The sequence below is a fragment of the Sycon ciliatum genome, chromosome 9, assembly GCF_964019385.1.
Source record: "Sycon ciliatum chromosome 9, ocSycCili1.1, whole genome shotgun sequence".
In the NCBI taxonomy this organism is placed as follows: Eukaryota; Metazoa; Porifera; class Calcarea; order Leucosolenida; family Sycettidae; genus Sycon; species Sycon ciliatum.
In genome coordinates, this window is record NC_088651.1 from 26,009,302 (window position 1) to 26,027,137 (window position 17,836).

A 17,836-nucleotide genomic window follows, 5' to 3' on the forward strand; every position below is an offset into this window, starting at 1 on the left:
CGACTGCCGATAACACCACAAATCGCGAATAACGACAGAAACTTTATACCCAGAGCAAAATCAATTCTACCTATATACCTGTGATGAGATCTCGGCTATAGCGACACTTCGCGAAAAAGGACACTTTCCTGATGCCCGGGTAGGTGTCATTATACGCAAAGTTGACTGTATTACAAGCACGAGTGAGTTGGTCTGAGACTTGCCAAAACCTCGCTGCCCAGCTTGGTCATTACCTGACATTGCAGGTAGCCTGTCAACTACCTGCCGTTTGTATGTAGACACATTAATATTCTAAAAGAAGTAGAATGGATTGAGATCCATGCAGTTACGCGCATCACAACTCACCCCCCCCCCCCCACACACACACATACACACACACACACACAAACACACACACACACACACACACACACACACACACACACACGTAAACACACACACATATAATATTATAATTATGGACATGGACACGCAAACAGGCTCATACATTAAACAAACCGGAACTGATAATAATTTCTCATGCCTCACACCGCGTACCCGCACACCTAAACCACTTTCAATCACTGTGCTTGAACCAGTTAACCAGCATGACATTGGTCCCACTATTAAACGCCATGCCATGTGAACATGCTGAGACCTCTGGTCAGTTGAGCATGGCAAGCCTCACCAGCACAATCTCGCCCCATGCTAGCCCCATGTGCCTGCCGGTGAGTTGTGTATTTTGTAAAAAAATAAAGAATAAAATAAAACCTCCCAACCTTGAAAATTAATGATATAAAAATTATTACGTTCGCTCTCATGTTATCGAGTTCTTGCTCGTTTGAAGTTGCGATTTCAAATTAATACAAACAACAAACATTACCATAGGGGTGGAATAGCCAGCTATCAAGGCTGGCTATTCCACATAAACATAATGGGGTCCGTTCCCAAGGGCAACTCACGACGGCCGCTAACACCCGGTAAACCCTTGTGTAGTATCCCTGCTTTACAGTTTACACATGACTAGTAGTACATGTATTTTGCATGACTCTTATTGTTTAGAAGCATACAGTACTTCCTACATTTACGATTGTTCTTCCATTATCCTTGCATGGCGCCACTACACACTGGAGAGTAGCTAGACCAACACTAATTATCAGTAGTCTTCATTGTTTCCAAAATACAATACTTGTGCCGCTATGCTTCATTTACAAGAGGTCCTTGTGCAGTTGTATGGACTTATCTTCACTGCGATATCAGTTTCATGCTCCAATGCTTCCTTTGTAGCACAGAGGTGTGCTGCGAGTAATCAATGGCATTTCCAGGTTGCTTGCTACACTTTCACATACATTCTTTAGCTGTTTTGCTGCCTGCTGCTTGTTTCCCGCAATAGACACCAGCTGAAGCTTCCTAGCTGGCCCCCTTGCCAACGGCCTTGTTAGATTCTGTATAAGTGGTTCTCTATTTTGTATCTCATGAGAGCAGAGAGATCAGAGAGAGAGCAAGTTCACTTTCACTTTGATATCAGATAACCTCCAGGCCGTGCCGGAGTAAGTTCTGATACGTTAGTTGACTGAATGTGGGTAGTTGCCTCCTAGCCTTAGACCACGCTCACTACACCTAGTGGCAAATGCAGCACCTAACTGATGTGTTGCAACGTGCTGTGTATTGGGCAGAAGTGGTCCTTTTTTGCAGGTTTACCAAGTCGAGGGACTTCTCGTGTACTCTGGATGGCAGTCCCGAGTCAAGCCAAGTAAGCCGCAAAGCCCGAGCTGCAAAGTGAGAAGCAGACCCTTTCCGAACACATCATCTCCTAAGTTGCTACTAGAAAACTGAATGGCTAGTATTATTGTGGGCAGGAACGCACGATTTCCATCGAGACTGAAACCAAGACGCATGAACCTGAGCTTGTTCAGAAGTGCAACGTTTTAACACACGAATAAAGGGTACGCATCCTAATTATTATCGTACTGGAAATAGGGGTGCTTGTGCTACATGAGGAATTCCAGTTGCGGACATCGGAAGATGTAAATCTCTTTGAGATGCTCTATTTTGAGTAGGTCTGACATGAGTTTGGTAAGGATTTGACACATGCTAAAAATGTGCCAGATCAACTTGCATACCGATCCCAGGCACCTGCATTTCTCCAATGAATAGTATAAAGGTGTTTGCATACTTAGATATCGTTGTTGGTGACAGCCTCAGCTAAGTCAACAACAACATGTTACGTCAACAAACGAAAGTTGCTGTGGTACACATGAGTATACATCCACCAGGTTAGCACTGTGTTTGGCCTTGAAGTGAGTTGCGTTTGGATGTAGCGTCTCTGCAATACTGTATCAATGGATGCGAGAATGTTCTGGAAGTCTGTTGATATCCCTAAGGACCGCTTGTAGGATTATGTTTGGTTTATATGTGTCTTGGCACACGGTCCAGTACTGCCTAGCTGGCATGCCAACTGCGCGCACTGCGAACAAGTTCACGAGCCCCGTTGTTATGCATTGGTTCAGTGCCTAGGTGCAGAAGCGGTGACTGCACGCTGCCTCTCAGTACTCAGTTCGGTCTACCTGCTTTGTACGTGTCACCACCCCATTAGACACTGTTTTACGTCCAGCAGCCGTGACTGAAAGCTGATTTGAACAGTCTCCGATGCAGCATCACGAATGATAAGGCGCTGTCGAAGAATATTTTTCTCCAGTCGCCTTCTGATCTTTTGGAACCAACTTAGTTGTCATCCCTGCTATCTGTGTGCTATTTTTGGGTGTCGAAGTGAGAGATCATCAAGGGAAATCCAATCATGGCTGGGCCCGGGATTATCCCGAGTTTCCTTTGCCTACTGTCCTTACTTTTCGCAGTGAATGCGGTAGCCGCCACCTACGTTGCTCCCAGCACTGCAGCTAATGGCAGTGCACATGACGGTAAGACAACTAAGAATTAATCATTAATCAAGCTCTCGTGTATGTTAGGCTGTAACCACACTTGGTACAGAATAACCTGCAACCGCAGTTACAGTAGAAATCGTCTTGGAAAGCCACGTTTGTCGTTTTCGCTGTTCGTCCCCTGTTCACAGCTAGCTTGTCGTCGTACAGCACCGGTCTTCTGTGTTTTTTTAACTAAAATTAAAAATACTGAGCTGAGAGTGGTTAGTAGTAGTAGTAGTATTTATTATTTGACTAGGGGAGTCCCAACAGGCATGGCCTTGTTACAGGGAACCCTAGGTGAATCTTTGGTTCCTTCTGCAAATCTCCTAGTCAGAGTGTTCTTTTGTGCCGTAGCTGTGCCGTTTGTGAATTGTGGCGAGGCCTTGCAATCTCATTCTCAGGATGAGCAGTCGACAATAAATGCCTGTTGCTCTCTGGTGCGACTCGGCCAACGAAGCAGGCGACTAGTAGAAGTACAGGTTCCTGCACGAGCACGAGGGCAGTTCCGCGGAATCGAGCCCGCGCTGCGATAGCGGCAATGGCTGGATGAACAGCGGTACTGGCCGAGTGTCAGTGACTGGAACGTGTTTCCCGTGTGCACTAAAGCCAAGTAAAGAGATACATGACAGACACACCTGCATTGTGTTTTGTGAATGTTTTCTGGTACAGTTTTTTGTAGTAGTCCATAGTGCTTTTTTTCTCGCGGTGCCATTGACATTGTCGAGTGGCCATCGGGCATTCTGGCTGTTCTGTTCCTACGGATTTTTCCCACGTCTTGATCGGAAGCCTCGGCAAATTGCGCGGATCCTGCAGGTTGCTGAGCATTGCGCGATTTGGTTGAAGCTCATCCGGCTCGTCCAAGATCTACTTCGCGAGCGACTCCGCGAAAAAAAATTTCAGTCTCCTCCTCAACTTTTCGGACGAGCTCATTCAGCTCGCCAATATCGTTCAACAAAGGGGCTTCTTTTCTCCCAGTTCCAGATCAAATGTTTGGGCGCCATGATAACAATTGTGGTTGCAAACAGCCGCTCTTCTGCTTTAGTAATTTAATTTATAACCAATGAAAGACCTTGAAGTAGAGTGTCAGTCCAGTGGCTACTGCCCGACGGGCAGTGGAATCCGTTCCTGCCCGTCGTCAATTGACGTCAAGTGACGACGGGCAGTGGAATCCGTTCCTGCCCGTCGTCACTTGACGACGGGCAGTGGATCCGGTTCCATCACCTTTGAGCAGGCAGGACCGCGCTTTCCAGCCCGCACTGTTTCATCTGTCATTGGTCAACTCCAAGGCGACAATCACGTGACATACATGCCACGTTGTAGGCTCGCTCGCCTCTTTTGCTAGCTTATCTCGCCGCTCTCCACCATGGTCAACATAGTGATACATTTCACCCCGCTGATGCATTATTTTCTTCCGATTATCATCTTCTTTCCTTCGTTTTTTTGTTCTCTTGCCATGGCTGGCTAACGCCCCCTCCTTTGCATTGGCTTCTGCCATTGGACGGTGAAATAATAATAATACAATGTAATAACAATAATGTATTATCTACACATGCATCTACGCAAGAGTCACCACCAGCCAATTAGGACATGTGTCAAAGTATTGAACGTTTTCGTTCCCTTCTTGTCAAAATACTACAGGAAATGATGGAAATAAGCTAAAAGACTACAACTATAAGGAAAAGAAGTTCAGAAATGTATCACTCCAATTATGTGTAGAAGTGACACGAAAATATAGATGTGAAGAATCAAGAAAACAGCATGCAAATCCCATAAGAGACAAAAACGTAGTGACAAGAAAAAGAGAGAAATATCAAGAGATCTATTTCGCACCTTCACGACGAACAGTACCAAACAACTGCGAAGACAACACATTCTCCTTCTGAACACAAAGCTCAGGGTCTAACTTACGTATGTACAAAGCTTCCAACACGGCAAGATGTAACAAAGACCTACCACGCGACAAAACAGAGAATACATCATCGGAATACCACTGACGACAACTAGCACTGCCCGACAGGTGACACTTGATTGCCGAGGTCCCGTTTCCCTGACCCGACGACTTGGCCGTTGTCACCTCCGACATTGCCGCTTGCGAATCTCTCCCATTACGCCCTGCGTCCCTGTAATTCCGATTGCCTCGATTGCCTTTCTGCCTCCGTCCTACTTTCAAATAACAATAATAATAATAATAATAATAATAATAATAATAATTTCTCAGAAAGGTTTGCTCCCCACACCGGAGCTCGCGCTATTCCGCCGACTTTACTTGACACTTGACTGACTCACGACTGCCATCCAGAGCACACGAGAAGTCCATCGAACCTTCGACTCGGCAAACCTGCAAGAAGCACCACTCCCTGCTCAATACACAGTGTTTCGGGGAATTCACCCCTCATCAGTTGAGCTTGAGTAGGCTGAGGAAGATTGTGCCTGAAGAGCACCACTTATATAGTGCTGTCCAGGCACAAACATCACCAGGGATACAAACTTACAGAGACGCTCCGCTTCCAGCGCGACAAACACCTCGTGAACACCAGATAGCAGCGTGAGTCAGTGTCGCTCCTGGACGGTGAGACAGACGTTGAGGACCCTCGGTCATTCGCAACGCTATCACCTCCAAACCAACTAGTCGCAAGCCCGCGCTGGGCACAACAGGACGCGGAATAGCGCGAGCTCCGGTGTGGGGAGCAAACCTTTCTGACAAATCATCGCCGAAGTCGCAACCACTACTTCGTAATAATAATTTCGTAATAAGTATTCGCATGCAACGACGCAAATCCACACAATTCAGTAGACACTTCTTTTCTATCAAACGTTTTCTTTCCCTTCTCTTGAGGATAGTACAGGGAATGTTGGAAATTTGGAAAAAAACATAACTATAAAAAAGTCAACACTTCAACATAGGCGATAAAATGACTAAAGTGTGAAAAAGAACTCGAAAACAAAAGCAGCAAGTTGTAGACAAACACGTTGAACACATCAAGAAGCACTTGTCACACTTTCACGAGGTGTGACACCAAACAACTGCAACGATAACACATTCTCCTTCTGTACACATAGTTCTGGATCTAGTTTACGAATATACAGAAGGTGACAGTGAACATCGAAGGTGACAGAGCTAAATGATCGGACATCGTCCATCAAGCGTCATTTGTCGGGAAGTGCTAATTGTCGTGAGTTGTATAGTGATGATGTCTTTTCGGTTTTAACTCGTGGAAGGTCTAAGTTACATCTTGCTGTGTTAGAAGCTCTGTATATTCGTAAACTAGATCCAGAACTATGTGTACAGAAGGAGAATGTGTTATCGTTGCAGTTGTTTGGTGTCACACCTCGTGAAAGTGTGACAAGTGCTTCTTGATGTGTTCAACGTGTTTGTCTACAACTTGCTGCTTTTGTTTTCGAGTTCTTTTTCACACTTTAGTCATTTTATCGCCTATGTTGAAGTGTTGACTTTTTCTCTATTTTTCTATTATATTTATGATTTTTTCCAAATTTCCAACATTCCCTGTACTATCCTGAAGAGAAGGGAAAGAAAACGTTTGATAGAAAAGAAGTGTCTACTGAATTGTGTGGATTTGCGTCGTTGCATGCGAATACTTATTACGAAACTGTTTTCCCACCGCCTCCAAACTACTGTTTGAATAATAATAATAATAATAATAATAATAATTGCTCTCCGGTGCCTGGCCGTTATCCAAGGTAAGCCTCTCCATGGCCAGTTCTGGAGACGAGCTTCTGATGCTGGCTTGGACCTGGGCTTGAGCTTTCGCTGGCTGAAATCGCCAACGATCAGGCCTGCGACAGAGGGACTCTTGCTGGCTGTACAGGATCAGGCCATTGCGACCAGGCACTATCAGGTCACGGTCATTGGACGGGGAGACGTTGTGGACATTTGTCGAGTTTGCGGCACTCGCGGAGAAACAGTTGATCACATTGTGGCCTGTTGCCCAGCTCTAGCCAAAACACTGTATATCGAACGGCATGACACGCTCGTCAAGTTGGTGCATTGGGCACTATGCAAGCGGCATGGTCTGGGTCAGCCGGGAAGCAACCCGCTGAAGCATCATCTTGTGCCTGTCACGGAAAATCCTGACATGAAGCTCCTGTGGGAGTTCAATATCCCAACGGATACGCAAGTGCGCCACAACCGCCCAGACCTGGTGTTGCGGTCCAGCACACAGGTGCTGCTGATGGATGTCAGTGTTCCACTGGACCAGAATGTGCCCACAAAAATCGCCGAAAAAATAACAAAGTACGCTCCCCTTTGCCAAGAGCTGCGGCGCATCTGGCATGTGGATGATGTCCGCGTTGTGTCCCTGGTTGTTGGGGCGCTTGGTGGACTGACTGGTGTGTCCCTGTCACACTTTGTGTTGGCATTGGCAGGCACTCTGCGCATTGAAAGGGCTCAGCAATGTGCTATCCTGGGCACGCTGAACATCATCAAGTCGGTTCTTGACATTCGGCATTAGGCTCCTCATGTTACGGGTAGAGCTAGTCTGTATAAACCTCCAAAACCGCATTTGCTTTGACATCCATGAATGTGCAGTATGACGGTTCTCACAGCCTGATTTTTCTCTTGCCATTTGAGTATGTCCGGCATTCATCTCTTCCTCTATTTCTACAGGTCTATTCCTGTACTGGTAGTCCATTTTTGTGATTACTCTTTTTGTATTCGAATATGTCCTGTCCTCCTCCATCTTTTTGTATTCGAATATGTCCTGGCATCCTCCATCGTACTGCTTATTTCTGTCCGTCTCTCAGTTTCTGCGTCGGCTTTCAATATTTTTGCTTTGGTTTTTACAATCCTTTTTGCTTCGGTCTTCATTGCGATGGCCATTTATCTATTTTTTTTCTCTCTCATTACCCTTGGTCTCTTTTGGCCCGGTGATGGGGTTCTTACCTCATGTCATGACAACGTGAGTGAAATAAAGCCAACTCCATAATAATAATAATAATAATAATTTTTTAAAAGAGGTCGGAGGTATAAGTTTTAGTCTTTCCAGCTTGAGCCATTGCCTGTATAATCCTTGATGAGAAGGGACCGAAAACGTTCGGATACTTATGACAAGTGCCTTATTATGACTGGATGTGTGTTTGCGTGGATATTTGCGACCCATAACTTACCTTCGTTTTAAAATAATAATAATAATAATAATAATAATTGTGGAAGAGAAAAGGACATATGGATACGAGTTAAGAGTAACTCTCCATCACTGTAACATGATACTATATACAGTCAGAAAGTGCAGTCAGAAAGTGTTACAGTGATGGAGAGTTACTCTTAACTCGTATCCATATGTCCTTTTCTCTTCCACATTTATTTACGGCTCAACATCCGAGTTTCAAATAATAATAATAATAATAATAATATTGACTGATTTGAGGGAAAGAGACAAACGGGAAAAGTCTGAAGAAAAAATTGACTGTCACCACCAGGACTTGAACCAGGGACCCTCGCTTGTAGCTAGCGATGCTCTAACCACTGAGCTATGGTGTAGTCGTCATCCCAGCAGAGGCCGTTCAACATTTTCTTCAGACTTCGTAACTCACACTTCCTGTGAATCCACACAGGCGGGTGGGACGCAGCCCTCACTGTAACCCACACACTTCACGTACAAACTAGCACGCGGGGAGCCCCAAGTCATAAAATATTGACTGATTTGAGGGAAAGAGACAAACGGGAAAAGTCTGAAGAAAAAATTGACTGTCACCACCAGGACTCGAACCAGGGACCCTCGCTTGTAGCCAGCGATGCTCTAACCACTGAGCTATGGTGTAGTCGTCATCCCAGCAGAGGCCGTTCAACATTTTCTTCAGACTTCGTAACTCACACTTCCTGTGAATCCACACAGGCGGGTGGGACGCAGCCCTCACTGTAACCCACACACTTCACGTACAAACTAGCACGCGGGGAGCCCCAAGTCAGAAAATATTGACTGATTTGAGGGAAAGAGACAAACGGGAAAGGTCTGAAGAAAAAATTGACTGTCACCACCAGGACTCGAACCAGGGACCCTCGCTTGTAGCCAGCGATGCTCTAACCACTGAGCTATGGTGTAGTCGTCATCCCAGCAGAGGCCGTTCAACATTTTCTTCAGACTTCGTAACTCACACTTCCTGTGAATCCACACAATAATAATACACAATAATAATAATAATAATAATTGAATTGTTTGCAGGCAACCAATAATTGAATTGTTTGCAGGCAACCTGCCTACACTCAAGAGAGCACTGCATTTCACACAAATCCATTGGTATCGTTACAACGTTTTGGTCTTTATGACCATCATCAGGAATGAAGTGGACATGGAAAGAACAGCAGTATAAAAGAAGGAGGCAAGCAAGCAAAGCGCGGTACATAGTGACAGCGCGCGTAGAGAAGTGCAAAGCACGTCATGGCGGGTGTGCATTACTACATATACATGACAACACAAGCACAAACGGCGAGGAAAGTAGATACTGCGCTACAGCAGTGATAACAGCCCAGTTCCAGTCTCACACCACCAGTGAGGTGTCTATGAGTACAGCCTGGCGAGCTTCAAGCGCGAAGCAATGGCCTGTACAAAAACTCGCGAGTGCCGCAGCCGAACCTGTCTCACTCTGATCGTGAGCAGCTCATGAAGGTCGGCAAGGACGAGTCGGTCATCATAAAAAAATCTGATAAAAGCAACAAATTTGTAGCAATGAAAATGACCACTTACCTGGAGAAGGCAGAATCCCTGTTGTCGGACGATTCCCGGTTTGAGAAAGTTGACCTTACTATCGACCAGTGGGAGGAGGAGACCCGAAAGATACTCCGCCGAGTTTGCGAGGGATCCTTGGAAAAGGATTTATACACAGCCGTGATGCCGGGTGACAACAGCTTCCCTGAAATGTACGGTCTTCCAAAAGACCACAAGTCCAATATTCCTCTCAGACCAGTCGTTGCGGCCTGCGGCAGCCCAGTTACAAACATCTCCATAGTCCTCGAACGCATCCTCAATCAATGTCTCCAGTTCGTGCCAGCACACCTGGAGAACACTGTTGAAGCACTCCAGTGTATGAGGAGCGCGTTTCCCAACCTCAAGGCCCCGCCCGGCACCATCATTGTGACTATGGATGTGGTGGCCCTTTACCCTAGCATCCCGATTAACGATGGCATTGCAGCAGTCATGAGAGTCCTCCGACAACACGAGGGCAGCATCGATCTGTTCGGTTTCCGAATTGGGCAGGTCAAGGAGCTCCTCGCACATGTGCTGAGCTCCAACTACTTCCGGTTTGGAGCGCAGGTGTACCACCAGAAGGATGGTGTGGCTATGGGCAATAACCTAGCGCCCCCCTTTGCCATCCTGTACATGCATGACCTAGAGAGTTCGCTCTTGCGTAGTGCACCTGCCAGCCCAGTTCTGTACAAGCGCTACATCGATGATGTTTTCATTGTGTGGAACCTCGGTCCGGAACTTCTGCAGAGTTTCCTAGATCACTTCAATAATGCCGATCCTAATATTAAATTCACTCACCAATCCACGGAGTTGACTGGCTCAATCAATTTCATGGACACGACCGTCCATGTCTCACCAGATGGATCTATATCCTATGAACTATACCGCAAGCCATGTCACAGCGGACTGGTATCAGACTACAACTCGTCAGTTCCCAACCAGCAAAAGAAAGCAATTGCTTCCTCTGAGTTCCTGCGTGCCGTCCGCCTATCCTCCGATGCCGACACCCTAAAAAGAAGTGAAGAAAAAGTAACCAACATCCTAAAATTCAACAACTTCCCAGAGTCAGTTATAGTTTCGGCACGTGAACGAGCTATGCGCCCCCGACGTGTCAGAGTGCAGAATGAATACCGTGTCACCCTCAACCTACCGTTTCACACCGAGTATATCCACAACAAAATTCATAAATTACTCCGGAAGTACAAGATAAATGCCCAGCTGATTTACAGGAACCGCCGTCTAAGTTCTATGATTTGCACGTCTGCCCTCCGCAAACCACCATGCCGCAGGTATGTAGACCCGTCCAGGCCCCGTAAACGGGGGCGGCCCAAAGCTGCTTGTGTCGCCTGCATGTCCGGTTCAGGGGCATGCACGGAGCGAAATGTTGTATACCACCTGGAGTGCAAATGTGGTGATAGATATGTCGGAGAGACGTACCGCAGCCTCGCTACCAGGACAAAAGAACACAACGACGACGCACGCAACACAGTGAGCGGCACCGCGCTGGGTGAGCATTTCGCGGCCAAGCATGCATCTGACCCATTGCCATTGGGAGCAACGGCTTTCTCAGGTATCCGGGTTCTCGGTTCTGAGCGTGACCGCCCCAGGAGGAGGATCCGGGAGGCCATTAATATCAGGGAGCGATCCCCGGAAATTAACAATAACAGTGGCTGGGATCTGCTATAACACCACCTTACTGCGAGTGGCGCGGGGCTCTAGACACCTCACTGGTGGTGTGAGACTGGAACTGGGCTGTTATCACTGCTGTAGCGCAGTATCTACTTTCCTCGCCGTTTGTGCTTGTGTTGTCATGTATATGTAGTAATGCACACCCGCAATGACGTGCTTTGCACTTCTCTACGCGCGCTGTCACTATGTACCGCGCTTTGCTTGCTTGCCTCCTTCTTTTATACTGCTGTTCTTTCCATGTCCACTTCATTCCTGATGATGGTCATAAAGACCGAAACGTTGTAACGATACCAATGGATTTGTGTGAAATGCAGTGCTCTCTTGAGTGTAGGCAGGTTGCCTGCAAACAATTCAAGTATAATGAAGCTGCGTGAAGCGTCCTTCAAAATTTTGAAATAATAATAATAATAACGCGTGCTAGTTTGTACGTGAAGTGTGTGGGTTACAGTGAGGGCTGCGTCCCACCCGCCTGTGTGGATTCACAGGAAGTGTGAGTTACGAAGTCTGAAGAAAATGTTGAACGGCCTCTGCTGGGATGACGACTACACCATAGCTCAGTGGTTAGAGCATCGCTGGCTACAAGCGAGGGTCCCTGGTTCGAGTCCTGGTGGTGGCAGTCAATTTTTTCTTCAGACTTTTCCCGTTTGTCTCTTTCCCTCAAACCAGTCAATATTTTATGACTTGGGGCTCCCCGCGTGCTAGTTTGTACGTGAAGTGTGTGGGTTACAGTGAGGGCTGCGTCCCACCCGCCTGTGTGGATTCACAGGAAGTGTGAGTTACGAAGTCTGAAGAAAATGTTGAACGGCCTCTGCTGGGATGACGACTACACCATAGCTCAGTGGTTAGAGCATCGCTGGCTACAAGCGAGGGTCCCTGGTTCGAGTCCTGGTGGTGGCAGTCAATTTTTTCTTCAGACTTTTCCCGTTTGTCTCTTTCCCTCAAACCAGTCAATATTTTATGACTTGGGGCTCCCCGCGTGCTAGTTTGTACATGAAGTGTGTGGGTTACAGTGAGGGCTGCGTCCCACCCGCCTGTGTGGATTCACAGGAAGTGTGAGTTACGAAGTCTGAAGAAAATGTTGAACGGCCTCTGCTGGGATGACGACTACACCATAGCTCAGTGGTTAGAGCATCGCTGGCTACAAGCGAGGGTCCCTGGTTCGAGTCCTGGTGGTGGCAGTCAATTTTTTCTTCAGACTTTTCCCGTTTGTCTCTTTCCCTCAAACCAGTCAATATTTTATGACTTGGGGCTCCCCGCGTGCTAGTTTGTACGTGAAGTGTGTGGGTTACAGTGAGGGCTGCGTCCCACCCGCCTGTGTGGATTCACAGGAAGTGTGAGTTACGAAGTCTGAAGAAAATGTTGAACGGCCTCTGCTGGGATGACGACTACACCATAGCTCAGTGGTTAGAGCATCGCTGGCTACAAGCGAGGGTCCCTGGTTCGAGTCCTGGTGGTGGCAGTCAATTTTTTCTTCAGACTTTTCCCGTTTGTCTCTTTCCCTCAAACCAGTCAATATTTTATGACTTGGGGCTCCCCGCGTGCTAGTTTGTACGTGAAGTGTGTGGGTTACAGTGAGGGCTGCGTCCCACCCGCCTGTGTGGATTCACAGGAAGTGTGAGTTACGAAGTCTGAAGAAAATGTTGAACGGCCTCTGCTGGGATGACGACTACACCATAGCTCAGTGGTTAGAGCATCGCTGGCTACAAGCGAGGGTCCCTGGTTCGAGTCCTGGTGGTGGCAGTCAATTTTTTCTTCAGACTTTTCCCGTTTGTCTCTTTCCCTCAAACCAGTCAATATTTTATGACTTGGGGCTCCCCGCGTGCTAGTTTGTACGTGAAGTGTGTGGGTTACAGTGAGGGCTGCGTCCCACCCGCCTGTGTGGATTCACAGGAAGTGTGAGTTACGAAGTCTGAAGAAAATGTTGAACGGCCTCTGCTGGGATGACGACTACACCATAGCTCAGTGGTTAGAGCATCGCTGGCTACAAGCGAGGGTCCCTGGTTCGAGTCCTGGTGGTGGCAGTCAATTTTTTCTTCAGACTTTTCCCGTTTGTCTCTTTCCCTCAAACCAGTCAATAATAATAATAATAATAATAATAAAGGGTTTGCTCCCCACACCGGAGCTCGCGCTATTCCGCCGACTTACAAATCATCGCCGAAGTCGCAACCACTACTTCGTAATAATAATAATAATACGGGAATGTAACTATGCTCTTGTATACAATTGCCCGAATTGCTGCATCTGCTGCATGACCATTTTCCGAGCATCATTCTGAGCTGCAGGGATAACTAACACGAACTCAAAACAGAAAAAACTACTCCAGGCCCAATGTTTGCAACGACAACGAGCCCAGATGAAATCCTCTTCATAAAATTGGTTTTGAATTTCCCCCTGTTTTCCAGCACGCGGCACAAAGTTCACGCTTTGGTACGAAAACGTCACAATGCTGGTCCCCTGAAAACGTCATCTATGCAGACCGAAAAGTGCAGTGGGATTACGTATCATATTGACCATGACTGTGGATAAGAGTCATACTATAGCTCAGTTGGTTAGAGCATTGCTCGCGAATAGCAAGGTCCCTGGTTCGAGTCCCGGTGGTGTGACTGATGATTTTTTTCTTTCTTTCATATCTGGCTTGCAAGTGTTCAGTTTCGGAGAGAAAAGAGCAATACGTGACATGTGGCCTCTAATTTCCTAAAAACCAATAACTACATCCAGAAAAATCGAAAACAACAACAAAAGAAAACAAAAACAACTTGGTAAACAAACAAACACAGTATACAAAATCAGAAAACTACGTATCAAGCCGAGACTCAGCCACCACGATGGAACTATCCACAGAACGTTGGACAGGGAAACCCCAACGAGAACGAGCACCACGGATATAAAATATCTCAGCAAGGAAAAAAGAGACGGGCACGCAGCAGACTCATGACAACGGAGTATTCGCTACCAGAAGACTCACATTGTAAGCCACAAAGAAGTTTCGAAACAAAGTGCACAACGAACTACAACCACAGTGAGTACGGAACACTAGTCCATTCAGAAAAAAATGAACTTCTAGCTTTTGGCCATAAATGGGTCAAACTTTGAGTTTTTTTAGAATTTTTTTGGCAATCCCCTATGGAATCCTCTTCCAATTATGTTTCTGACGTTTGTTGTCCAAAAAGCAAGCCATAGCAAGAATAGGATTTCGGCCAGGTTTTGCCCCAAAAGCACAGAATTGGGAAAACCATCAAAATCCAGGCCGTTTGACCCCGCCTGGCAACAGTGCATTCTGCGGTTCGAACCCCAGTTCAGGCACCCTTTTTGGACCCTTTTTCAAATTTCAAAGTTCGCAGCACTGCACTGTGTACGATGAAATCACGAAAAACCGCCAAATACGAGAGCTCGCCAGAGCCAGAGCCCATCTTTTTATGAATGGACTGTAGAGGGGTGAAAGAACAACGCTCTACATTCACAACTCTCTCCTGATACTCACGACAGTTAGAATCCTCATGTTGCTTGTAGAGAGCGCTGACAAATTTTGAGCGATAGGAGGGACATCTGGGCTAAAAACCCTTACATCAAAAAACCTCTTTCCCACAGCTCCACAAGCCCTGAGCGCTCACATGGAGTCTGGCCTTCTCACTAACTGACTGATGGAGCGGTCACACCACATCGCTTGCTGGTACGGATCTATCACACGTGTTCGCCAGCTTTGGTTTCCAGCAGCTTGTCAATTTCCCCACCGGTGTCGCTCCGAATGGAAGACTGTCCTGTCTGGACTTGCTTGCTACGAACCGCCCCCTCTCTGTACGCCTGTACGCTTTGTTGACGATGCTGCCCGATTGCTGCATCGGATCATTTGTAAGTCATTACAACGCTAACCTACAACATTGCCACTGCAAAGACGTCTTACAACTGCTCCCAGACTCCTACCCCTCCGCGACATGCCTTCCGCAAGGTTACATCCTCCACCTGGTCAATCCTAAACTCTGCACTTTTTGCCTGTGACTGGCCTCTTCTACACACCTCCACTACTGTTGATGAAGCTGTGTAGAAGTTCATCACAATTCTTGATTGGATGCTCTCCTTTTATGTGCCACAATACGGACCAGACCCGCTACACACAAACATGGCTGCTCCCACCCTCGTCAGTCCAACTGTAGCCCCAATATCCCTTTTCTCGACAAAGATCTCCAAGGTGGAATTAAACTCAAATACGACTACTACAGTTTAATCAAGAAGTACCCCACCTGTGCTAATATTTTTTTTGTACAAAAAACAGCGCAATCTGGTGAAGTCATTGTATTTACGTTCGCTCACTACCACCCTATCTCACCCCTCTTCCAGGCCTAACCTGTATATATTTGTTCGCACTCAAAGGACATCTACTACACTTAAAGACCTACCTCCGTTATTAGCTTCCAATGGTTCGATGGTGACTAACCCCAAGTCTGTGGCTTATACTCAGAATACGCAATTCACATCAGCTGGTATTCCAGACCACCCTTCCTATCCAATACCAAATCTGCAACGTTCTGCGACAGTGTTTTCTGATCTGTGCTCTGTACATACCACCACATCATCTGTCCGCAGCTACCTAAAAAAACTAAAAAGCAACAAAAGACCTGGTCCTGATGCCCTACCAAATAAAGTTCTCAAAGGTCTAGCTCCAGCTCTGGCGTACCCACTGTGCCGTATATTCAACCTTTCCTACTCCTCCGGCGTATTTCCTGATCGTTGGAAGATCGCTAAGGTCATGCCCATCTACATATGTAAAGGCTCCCGATCACAAGCCTCAAACTATCGTCCAATTTCTCTGCTGCCTTTCAAAAGTATGTGAAAAGATATTTTATGACCAGTTGTGGTGCCACATTTCACCATGCCTTAACCCTTCCCAATCTGGCTTTCGCCGCACAGACTCAACCTCTGACCAACTAGCTCGTCTAGTACAAGACATTGCCACCCTTCGAGATGCTCGCCACCATTTTGCTCTCTCTTTCTTAGACTTGGCATAGGCCTTTGACACTGTCTGACATCGTGGCCTCCTTGCCAAGCTACATATTGTCGTTGGTGTGTCTGGCACTGCTCTGTCCTGGCTGGAGTCCTATCTAAGTAACCGACCACAGTTTGTTTCTGCCCTCTCCATCCACACTGATCCCATACCAGTGTCTTCTGGAGGTCCCCAAGGCTCCATACTTAGACCTCTTGTATTCTTGGAAGAATGAAGTTAAAGACACCACTGCAGCTGTACTCATGGTTGATAAATATGGTGGTAAAGACACACTCGGCAATATGGCGGTGCAGTGCAGTGGTGCAGTGGTGTCTTCAACTTCATTCTCCCGAGTCAAACTCAGTATAGAGACATCCAAGAAGAAGATTGCCTGATGAGTCCAGCGGGGACGAAACGTACGTCGCAATTGAGCTATGTCGTGGCCGTGTCATCTTCTATGTGCCATGCGCTATTTGATGTACCAGCCTGCTATGCCGGATACCGCCAACCATGCATCGACTAGGCGCAAGGCGCGAACTGATGTTGGTGGTGGTGGTGAGAAGAAGAGCTCTGTGCTAGAACTTTGCAGCTTAGAGAGCGTGTGTGGGCAGGCGTGTGCTTACCGCCATATTGCCGGGTGTGTCTTTACCACCATATTTATCAATCTTTTATTCTTAGCATACGTAAATGATTTACCCTCTATAGACCCAGGTGTCTCGTTGTTTGCTGATGATTCAACCCTACTGTCAGCATCCTCGTCCTCAGCGGCTCTTGTACCTCGAGCGTCGGTTCAGATATGCAGTGTCCTACGCTGGATGCAACCATGGCGACTTAGACTCAACCTGACTAAAACCGAAATAATGTTCCTTCCCTCAATCTCATCCATGTCTCTTTTACACCATACTGATTTCCCAGAACCCATAAAGGTTGTTTCCAACTATAAAGACCTGGAAATAATGCTTGATGATCGTCTCTATGTGTTTTATCATATTGATGCTCTTTGCAGCCGTCAAGCTCTGCCCTTGTTTGTTATACATGTACGTCCCCTTCGTTTACACCTTCCCGTCAAATGCAAAATTGTGTTTTACAAACTGTATATCCTGCCTTATTTTATGCACGCTGCTGTTAGCTGGTGTGGATTGTCATCGGTTCTCGCTGAGCGTCTCGAAATCCACCATTAGAAACTTCTTCGTATCCTCTTTAGACTACACCCTCTCTTCTCTATATTTCAGTTTCCTGTATGTCCTTGCGAATACTTGCCCACTGTAAACCCACCGCCAAAAATTAATTTGCACTTTTGCTCACAAATTTAAACTAGCTCTACATCCTCCTCATCTTAGCGTGTACAACTGGTTTCGAACCACAGATAGGTCCCAGACAAGATGCTCTGTTGCCCTCCCCTTGGCTAAAACGTCCTACCTTGTACAGTGTCCACTCTCTGTTGCCTTCTCGGCTTAGATTGCGCTGCCCGCTACTGCGCGCAATGCCAGTACCCTGGGCGCATTTAAATCTGCTCACTTGATTCACCATCACCTGTCCCTCCCATGCTTCTCCGTTTTGACCATTGC

At 46.8% G+C, this 17,836-nt stretch overlaps 2 protein-coding genes across 2 annotated transcripts in view; both read left to right on the forward strand.

The window, feature by feature from the left end:
- LOC135824791 (uncharacterized) overlaps window positions 1-11,513 on the forward strand; it is a 117,098-nt gene extending 105,585 nt beyond the window's left edge. The window contains exon 2 of the mRNA XM_065337493.1: window positions 9,728-11,513. Coding sequence (XP_065193565.1) covers window positions 9,746-11,287 — 1,542 coding nt within the window. The 5' untranslated portion in view covers window positions 9,728-9,745 and the 3' untranslated portion in view covers window positions 11,288-11,513. The remainder of the gene's footprint in view (window positions 1-9,727) is intronic.
- LOC135824790 (uncharacterized) overlaps window positions 2,730-17,836 on the forward strand; it is a 34,404-nt gene continuing 19,297 nt past the window's right edge. The window contains exon 1 of the mRNA XM_065337492.1: window positions 2,730-2,897. Within this exon, the coding sequence (XP_065193564.1) occupies window positions 2,777-2,897 (121 nt within the window). The 5' untranslated portion in view covers window positions 2,730-2,776. The remainder of the gene's footprint in view (window positions 2,898-17,836) is intronic.